General features: G+C 41.2%; 1 protein-coding gene across 2 annotated transcripts; it reads right to left on the reverse strand.

The window, feature by feature from the left end:
• Positions 1-456: 456 nt before the first annotated feature.
• On the reverse strand, positions 457-1,904 carry srxn1 (sulfiredoxin 1 homolog (S. cerevisiae)). Of its 2 annotated transcripts, none has more exons than XM_034240646.1 (2): positions 1,628-1,904; positions 457-968 (listed from the first exon to the last, which is right to left on the reverse strand). In XM_034240646.1, the coding sequence occupies exons 1-2, from the start codon at positions 1,853-1,855 to the stop codon at positions 762-764; spliced, it is 435 nt and encodes a 144-aa protein (XP_034096537.1). In that variant the 5' UTR covers positions 1,856-1,904; the 3' UTR covers positions 457-761. The 2 variants fall into 2 exon arrangements, with proteins under 2 accessions (XP_034096537.1, XP_034096536.1); XM_034240645.1 differs by having other exon boundaries at positions 457-971.
• Between the last annotated feature and the right edge of the window lie 8,009 nt (positions 1,905-9,913).

The following is a 9,913-nucleotide window of genomic DNA, read 5'->3' on the forward strand; positions in this document are numbered from 1 at the left end:
CATGTTGAACTCAAATACCTGTACTTTCTACTTCTTACATGTTGAACCCAAATACCTGTACTTTCTACTTCTTACATGTTGAACTCAAATACCTGTACTTTCTACTTCTTACATGTTGAACTCAAATACCTGTACTTTCTACTTCTTACATGTTGAACTCAAATACTTGTACTTTCTACTTCTTACATGTTGAACACAAATACCTGTACTTTCTACTTCTTACATGTTGAACACAAATACCTGTACTTTCTACTTCTTACATGTTGAACTCAAATACTTGTACTTTCTACTTCTCTCATTTCCCAAACAGCTGGTTCCTTTAGTCTGAATGTGTGTTTGATGCGTGATCATTATTCTTTAGAGTCATTGCGTGCCTATTGATTTGAACACGATCCGTGTATCCATCATTTCCTGGTCTTCTCTAAAGAAGAGGGACCAATGGAAACGTTGTCATGTTGCCGTTGTTCAGCATGGAAACATTCATTAGCTAACAATGACATTATTGTTCTATTAATATAAAGGGAGGTCAGGTACTCTTTAAAACAGCTGCTAGTTATGGGTACTTTTTACTGAAGTACATTTCAACGCCTCTTTACTTTGACTTGAGTAAAGAAGTTTAGTCAGTACTTCTACTTTCACCAGAGTATTTTTAAACACCAGTATCTGTACTTCTACTTGAGTGAAGGATGTGCGTACTTTAACGCTCTCAGGTCCTCTCAGGTCCTCTCAGGTCCTCTCAGGTCCTCTCAGGTCCTCTCAGGTCATCTCAGGTCAGGTGTGGAGGCTCCCAGGTAGGTGCTGAGGTCAGAGACGTTGGATTTGATGAGTTTTGCGGGGATGGTGTCCATGTTCAGCCTCTGATAGGCAGCAAAACGGTGACAGCCTCCGAACGAGTAAAAGTAGTCCCCCCCCTCCCTGCCTCTGATCCACAGCACGTCGATGGGAGGAACAACGCTGATGTCCGCCGTCTGCTGGAGGACAGAGAGAGGTCTGTCACATTGCAACATATATAAACGATACACAGAACTGACACAGCACAAAGGCTACGGTATGAATGAGAGGCTGAACATTACACACAAGTAAGAACAAAGGCAGTGATGAAGGTAGTATTTTAATACCACAATCGGAAAGTACACGATTTTGCAAGTCTAAATAAGAACAAATGATGAGCTAATTGTACTTTAAAGAGTCCCTGTAGTTCTATAGCTGTTGTGTGTAAATGGTCTGCAACGGCTAAAACCCCTGTGTTCCTCCAGAGGGAGCTTCTCTCCAACATATATTAAAACAATTATTATAATGATCATACTGGTAGAGGTGGAACAACTGTGGAGGCACCTTAAATAATAATTAGGTAGATGAATTGGTCCTAACCCAATAACTACAACTTCAAAACCTCATGTATGTAATGTGTACCCAGTACAGTTATTGTACTTGAGTACAAGTAGTAGTAGCAGAGTGTAGCAATATTCTGTTACAAGTACAAGATCTGAGTACTTTACTTCTACTACTGTAAATACCAGATCTGAGTACTTTACTTCTAGTAAGTACAATATCTGAGTACTTCTACTAAGTACCAGATCTGAGTACTTCCTCCACCTGTATATATATTTAATATAAAGGTGTTTACCTGTAGGGTCTCCACCAGACTCTGGACCTTCTGCTCGTCCAGCTGCGGAGGGATCGGTCGGATGATGACGCGCATTGGGATGTTGTGTACCTCCGCGACGCTGTCCGAGTGAATAGACCGGTTGCTGTTACCGTCACTCCCACCGGACGGTACCGACATGTTTCTACGGAATAAAACCGACAGTTTAACCCGGGTAGTTTTAGTGCCGCAGAGCCACAACCGAATCATTTACCTGCCGACAGTTACAGAGCTCAGTTACTTCCTGGATAAGAGTTTGTTTACTTAGTGCGTAGCGTGAACAGAAGGTTTTGATTGGTCCTCCGCGCTGTCAATCAGAAATCGTCTGGTACAAGAAAAGGCAGATGATGATCGTACGTGATAGGCTAAGAGGCGGGACATCTCTAAGTGGCTGACCAATCCCAACCGAGCCGGCCAGTCACTTTTTCCCAGATTTTCACTTTTTTCAAATAATTTCATTTTTTTCTTCAACATTTCTCTTTTTTTTCCAAATTTCACTTTTTTCTTATTTTTTAAACTTTTTTCTCTGGACTTCACTTTTGTATACGTGTGCATGGACACATGTCATAGTATAGTAGAGGCACATACTAATATGGAGCCGAACGTGAGCATTTGATTGTAGGTTTCAAACCCCACCATAGTCAGAGTGTCCTCCGTCTAAAGAAAGTCAGTTATTGTTGTCATGGGTTTTCTCTGAGGAAAAACAGGGGGAAAAGAGACTTTTTAACCTTTCCTGACAAATGTTATTAGCTGCCATTTGCTGTATAGTAAGAACACGAGAATGGCCAACAATATTTGGTTATAATCAGTTTTTCTAAGTGAACTTATTTAGTTGAACATGTGTTATTAGGTAGTAAAAGATTCACTACAGAAAGAGAAATACTGAAGAATAGGTTGATAGCAAGAGGAAGGGAGTGGAGTATTCAAGGATTGTTAGACATTGGGGGAAAAAGTGCTTCAGGTTCAAAGGGGTTTATTTAAATATTACACAGGTTTAATTTCTAGAATATAGCATCGTCTTGAAGTTACGGTAGGTGGCGGTAAGCACCTTTTAAACGTTGGTTTGTACACCACCATTAAAACAAAAGAAGAAGAAAAGCTAATTTAGCGGCTAGCATGATTTTGTTTTTTTGGCTAAATGTTTTTGTTAGCAAACATTTTCCTTCCTAACCTGCATCAGACAGTGAAGGAGCAACTTTATAATTCACTTTGGAGTCCAGCTGATGAATGTAAGTCTGATATTTAATCAGTTTTTAGCCTGCTTTTGGTCACACAAACACCTGCTGTAGCTCGTTAGCTGCTATGCTAGCTAGCAAGATGCTAATGTCAGCCTAGCTTAAGTGCTATTTCTGTGCAATGTTATTTTAGTACACTTTGTGTTTTAAGGTCACATTTTTTATATTTAATACATGTTTTTCTTACTTTTAAAATGTACATTTATGATGGAATAATGATTTAACAACAACTATTAATTAACTTTAGCCCAGGTTAAAATATTTCCTTGATTTTAACCTTTTAAATTTGTATTTAAGTGGAATAATGCTTTTTAAACAGCTATATACACTCAATAAAAGCAATGTTTATTATTATCTTATCCATCTAATTTGATATTGTCATCTGTTGTGTAAAGTGTAAACTATTACATTAAATCCCACTGTTATGCAAACTCTCACCTTAAGTTCACCCCACAGGCTCACTGCTGTTTTAGTAAAAAAAAAAGATATAGTAATTGCAAGATTAACTATTTGTTCCTCAACATTTTGTGTTATTTTTGTTTTTATATAGAAAGGCATTGACTGGTTCCCTTTGCCACAATCTGGGCAGGGCACATTTGACAAAGGTATTAAAATAGAGTAAATTAACATTCATACACTTAATAATAATACCTCTGGTGACCGCTCATAGGCAGTTTCCATCATAGACTTATTTTGGATTTTTCAAGAGGATAATGCTGCATTAGAATACCTTCAACAACAATACAGAGCAGCTCGAGCCTCTGAGACCCAGATATTAGAAAGTACCTGCAGCTTTCTGAAGCTTTCATAGCAATAATGCTTATTATTATCCATTAGAGTAGAATCAAGCTTACAAAACAGTATTAAAGGTGGGGTAGGTAAGAATGGAGAAACCAGCTCGAGTGCGCTAGAATTTGAAAATACTCAACCGGAAAAAATCTGCCACTACATCCTGCACTAAACTGTTTTATTGTAGAGATCACTACAGTATCTTCTTGATATTTTCTATTCTATATTTCTATCATTGACCCTTATTGTGTATGTAGGCTACTCTTAATATTTAAATGTTTTCATCAAATAAAACGTATTCAACAACTAAATTCAATAACGTGCTTTAACCACTAGGCGGCGCGGGTTAAAAAACTAGTGGTCTAGTTCAGTGCTTCTCAAAGTGTGGTCCGCGGACCACTGGTGGTCCGTGAGTGCCCCCTAGTGGTCCGTGAGTATATTGGTAAAATTTCACATTTGAAATAAATAAATTTATTTAAGTTTTTCGCACTCTCGCGGGAATATCCCCGCAATGGAACGAGCTTAAGTTTCACTTTCGATTGCATGATATAGCCCAGATAACCACCTTCATCACACATGTTGCCACTTGTTTGTACAATTTCCAGGCGATTTGTAAAAAACGATGTGTTTTTGGATATGTGTGGAGTTAGGTGGTCCGCGAGTGTTTTTTTTATTGGTTAAGTGGTCCTTGGTATGAAAAAGTTTGAGAAACACTGATCTAGTTAAAGGTGGGGTAGGTCATTTTGGAGAAACCAGCTCGAGTGCGCTAGAATTTGAAAATACACAACCGGAAGAAATCTGCCACTTCCTCACAGAGCCCCTCCTCCAACACACACGAACGCGCACATGACCAATGAGGGCACGAGATAAGTCTGTGCACAGAAGGAAGGCTGACAGGCAGGTAGGCCATCCAGTTACTTTAGCCGGCTCAGATGATTGGTCGTGCTTTTTACAGCGCCACGGTTCCATTGTGACATTTTTTATGGATTTTTTGTCAAAGCACTTCAGATATTCATTGCTATCGGGATGTTAAGAGCATTCCATGGAATATAACAAAAAGTGTATCTCGAGCCGGTTTCTCAAACTTACCTACCCCGCCTTTAAGTGTTATTTTGAACTGTCAAACAGAACATATTAAGGTGCGTGTTAAAGGCAGCTGTTGTAGTATTTCACGGCATGGACATGTAAACACAAACTTTCTTTTGGTACGATATCTCTTTCACTTCATGGCCGAACTGTTCCTCATTAAAAAGCACTCCAGCAATTAGTCACGGAGCTGAAGAGAGTCGCTTTCAGCCCAGAATCCTGGCCACTTTTGTTTTTAATGAGGTCAGTGTTTTGTATTGTCGACTGTTGCCTAGGCTTTCTCTCATCAAAGCGCTCCACTTGGTGATTCTGTATTTCTGCAGAGATTTCAAAGAGCCAGGCAGGTTGCTGTGGATCCAGAAGAAGGACGTCTGGGCCCGAAGCTTCGCACAGGTAAGTGGACATCTTCAAAGGTGTGCAGAAACAGAACTATTGTTGTTTTCTCCAAACCCTGCGCTCCAGCATCTTCTAATGAGACAATTAAAAATGATGTATTGGACAGCACAGGCAGGCCATTACACTGAAATATTACAAATACTTTGAACTACAATGGCGCTGGCCTTTTATGTTGATTAATTGGTCACAGGGGGATCAGTTACAACATGAAGGAGGTCTATACATAGTGTGTAATCATTCACAGTGGTAGCAGTGCATTATACATCATTATATGTGGACTGAAACTGGACAAATCGCACTGTAGGTGCTGCAGTGGATTTAAATCACGCTTTCTTACCTCATGTTCAAGTGCTAGTTCTGCAGTGCTCTGTTTACAATTCCCCTCTAATTAGCATACACCTCCTATTATCGCCTTTAATGCACAATATGTCATTTTTCTGACACTAAGGGTTTCTCAATGAACAATACCAAAGATGCAGTACATGGTGTTCGTGGTTTGGGAGGTTTTTCGCCTCTCTTCTGATATAAAGCTGTTGATTAAGTTGCAGTTTGAGGTTATAAATCAGAGTTGTTCCCTGCACGCTGTGGATGCTGCTAACGTTAGGGTGACCATATTTTGATTTCCAAAAAAGAGGACATGCTGCCCCCAGCCTCGAGATACTTAATGATACTCAACGTTTACTCAAAGATGCCTTATTGTTTTAAAGTATGCCTCCTCTGTATGGATATACAATTATTATTTATATTATTTGACTGGATATAACACAATAATATCTCTATAACCAAAGACACACCAAACCAAGGTTACTCAACAATCAACATGCTTTATTATGCCTAGAATTATCTCTGACAAATCTCAAATGCACAAGAATAACTTAAACATCAACCTGTAACAAAATAATATTTCTCTTTTCAAATCTTACTGGACACAAATAAATAACAAAATATATGAAATAGTAGAAAATAGAAAATCCAGCTTTAACAAATAATCTCTTTGTATCTTGTCAATGTAAACAATAAAACCTCACATAGATACTAATCTAATTATTTTAAAAGTGCACTATGCAGTTCTGGATTTCACATTTGCATAATTGCCATTAGTGAACATAACATAACATTTGATTACCTAAATCAAACCAAACACATTTTGAGGCACCATGAACCAAATATAAGACTACTTTAAATGTTTGTAAACACCATTCCAGGCCCTGTCATTGTAAACAACCAGTGAAACCACAACTTTTCACATATTTCTAGCTTCAAACAGTTTTCTAGGGTCCCAATTTAAAATGAAAAGTTTAAAGTTTCTCTCCCACAGCTACATAGCTTGCTCTCTCTGCATAGCTGCTACTTCAATCTTCTTCATCCTGCTTTTCTTCTTCATCCTCCTTGTCTGCCCATCTTTAGCTGTGGAGCTGATCTTTCCCAGCAGTTTTCGGTTGCTCAACAAATAAGCATGAAAGTCTTTGCAAGACATGTCTTTCAAATGGTATTGCACAAATAGAATCCCCGTCAGTGACTCAACAGACAGCTGGTTCCTCTCCTTGGTCCACTGGCTCTGCATCAGTGAGAAAACCCTCTCAACATTTGCATTGTGAGAGGAAAGTGCAAAGACAAACCGTGCAATCTTCAGTAGTTCTGAGTAACATGCTTCTGGTCCACTTCTGGAGCACCTGCAGGCCACTGGACTCCTCATCTGTGAATTTCTTCAGATTGGTGACCTGGTCAAAACACTTGACATCATCAATGACCACCCCCTTCTCTCCTAGGAACTTGATGCAGGCCTCCACATCATTCCACTCTGGTGGCTCACTCAGATCCATCCACGTGAATGTGGAGAACTCTTCCATGGGAGTCATCCAGTTCTCCAGATACTCCAGACATGTACTGTACAGGCCTTGCACATCAGCACAGAACTGGTCATATTCCTTACCAAGTCCATCACTACGCTTTTGTGCCAGTAGTGCCTTAACTTTAAGGAACATGAAGTTGTTGCTCTTGCGTTCAAGAAGAATGGTGTGGATGCTGTTCATTATTTTCTTTACCTCCATAATGGAGTTCTTCTCCTTTTCCATGTCTTGAATGTGGGTGTGGAACGCAGACATGAGTGAGTGCATGTGCCATCTCACTGAATTCGAAAAAACTTCTTGATCACTATGGGTGGTTTTTGCTGAGACAGAAAGAATGCCTTTAAGGCTGGAAACATCTGTATCATCCTCTCAATGCCTGGGAACAATGACAGCCACCTTGTCTTGCTGTGAGAAAGCATCCTTCTGTATTCAACGTCAACACAATCACAGTACTCCTTCAGGCTCTCAGTGCGCACAGTGTAAATGTGGAAGTACTGGTAGATTTTGAACATGATATTCTCAAGGTCAATATCTATTGTGTCTGCCCCATGATGAACACAAGTATTCAATAAGTGTGCTGGGCAACCCACACCGATCAGAGTGTTCTTCTGCAGCAACCTCTTCAAATGTGCAAACACATTCTTTCCCCTTCATCACGTCGGACTCCTCCAAAGTTTGTGTTGCAATTGTCGCCATACATGCAATGCATTTTTCAGACATTGTTTTTTGCCAATGTTTCAATGAGATATTGTGCAATGGTTTCTGCTGTCTCATTTGGTGTGTCTTTAACCTCGATTCATTTTGTTTGCATGCCACCCCTCTTCCAGTCAAAGTACTAGATTGGGAATATGTTCACTGCTCCGTGGTTACTCCCGTCTGTAGAAACACCACAGTACTGGATTTCCTTGAGTGCTTCATGTGCGACATCAATCGAGTGGGGCGCTATAACACCATTGACAATGGCTTCGGTTTCAGTGCGCGCACTACTGAATTTGTTGGCAGTGTCAGAGTCTGGAAATGCTTTTTTTAGCAAGGCACTTGTGCAATCCATAGATCTGTAGCGGTTGTGATGTTTCACAGTGTGAAATGCAAACGCACCCTCCGCTGCATTTACAGCATCCTCTGTTTTGCCTGGTCTAACAAAGAAGTCTGTCAACTTTGCCGATAAACTCTCAGTGTCTGTGTCCATGTGCGCTTTAAGATCGCCTGCACCTTTATTGGACACACACACGTATGTGCAAGCTTTGCACACGGTGCACTCCGCCTCCCATTTGTTCCGACCGGGTCGGTACATTTGGAATTTCTTCTGCAATTCATCTGTAAAAGTACATTTGCGCTTTGGCATTGTGAATGTGAGCTGCGGTCCGCTCTGTCCCCTTCCTCTGTTTGTGTGTCAGCGTAGTTGTAGAGCCGCCCACAAAGCTTCACACTCAGGGATGACGTCACACACGCAACAGAGTACCGTAGTATTCTGTGCAATGCGCCAGTCAATTTAAGTACATGCAAATGGTCCGCGAAACCCGGACATTTTCATGAATTTATAACCCCCGCCCCCCCCCCCCCCCCCCCCCCCCCCCCCCCCCGACGACCCGGACAGGGCGTGAAAAGAGGACGTTTGGTCACCCTAGCTAACGTTAGCTCAGCTTGTTTCTCTGATAACTTCAGATCCAGACGTGTAGGAAGATTTTAGAGGATGCAAATGAACCTCAAGTCTCCTCCTCTTCAAATCAAACAGACCAGCTGATTAAAACACTGAATAAAGCAGTTTCACGTAAACAATATCTTTTGTTTCTCCAGAGGCCAGAGGAGCTACGAGCTAAAGGCTAACATTTGGAGATCTTGTTTCACATTTCCCGTAAGATGCCGAGTTTTAGAAGACGCTGAATTATCCTCGTCTCTGAAACAAAGGACTCGCTGAGTTGAACTAGTAAAAACACTTTTACGTTGAGGTCCAGACGTCCCATCACTAAAATCTTTCATCCGGTAAAATTAAAGAAAGAATGAAGAATGATCAAAGAAATCAAATAATAAACTAAACTGTCGCTGGGTCGCTGAGAAAGTGAATGTTACGCAGGTAAACAATGTTAGTGATGGCAGTTTGACACTGAAGCTTCGATGCGTGCTCCAAACCCTGGTTTTCCTATTCCATAGAAGCAGTGCTTCGAAGCTTGCTTCAAATCACGTGACATATGACGTCCGAAGCAGCAACTGCTTCATTTCCTGAATGAATCAACTCACTGGTTCGCCGTCCAATCAGGTGATTCGATGCATCGTCTCGATTCAGGTGATAGGTTGAAACAGTTTCGAACGGCCAGGGACGGACTGGGACTACAAATCAGCCTGGGACCCGCGGTATCTCGACCGCCCCACTTCGGTACCGCAAGTAATTGTCGACGGGGGGGGGGGGGGGGGTGGGGGGGGGTGCTAGTGACTTATCCGACCGGCCCACATCGTCCGACCGGCCCACTTCAGTACCGGCCCATCGGGATTCGTCCCGATGTCCAGTCCGCCCCTGATAGCCGCTCTAAACAATGCGCGATGTGTGGGTTGTTGTCGTAGTTTGCGTTGTTGCTGTTGAGTTGTTGTTGGTACTGCATTGTATTGGATCGTTATAGAGCAAGCCAGGAAGAAAGATAGGTCGTTCTGGGAAACGCTTCAAAATGTGGAGAAGTTGTGAACAAAAAGACAATTATGAGTGTTACAAAAAATGTTGAACAGTTTAAAGAATAGATAGCCCAGTGCAGAGAGCCGGCGGCCCGCGTGCGGCGACGTCCTCCGCGCAACTGGTTCAAATCCTGGAATGGATGAACTTTTAATCATTGCTCGCTTTTCAACTTTAATACTTTAATAACTGATAAAAGGTAAAAAAAATGCCTTTAGAAAAATACAGAATAAAAAGAATAATTACCTCA

Source organism: Gymnodraco acuticeps, unplaced genomic scaffold (assembly GCF_902827175.1).
Source record: "Gymnodraco acuticeps unplaced genomic scaffold, fGymAcu1.1, whole genome shotgun sequence".
Classification (NCBI taxonomy): domain Eukaryota; kingdom Metazoa; phylum Chordata; class Actinopteri; order Perciformes; family Bathydraconidae; genus Gymnodraco; species Gymnodraco acuticeps.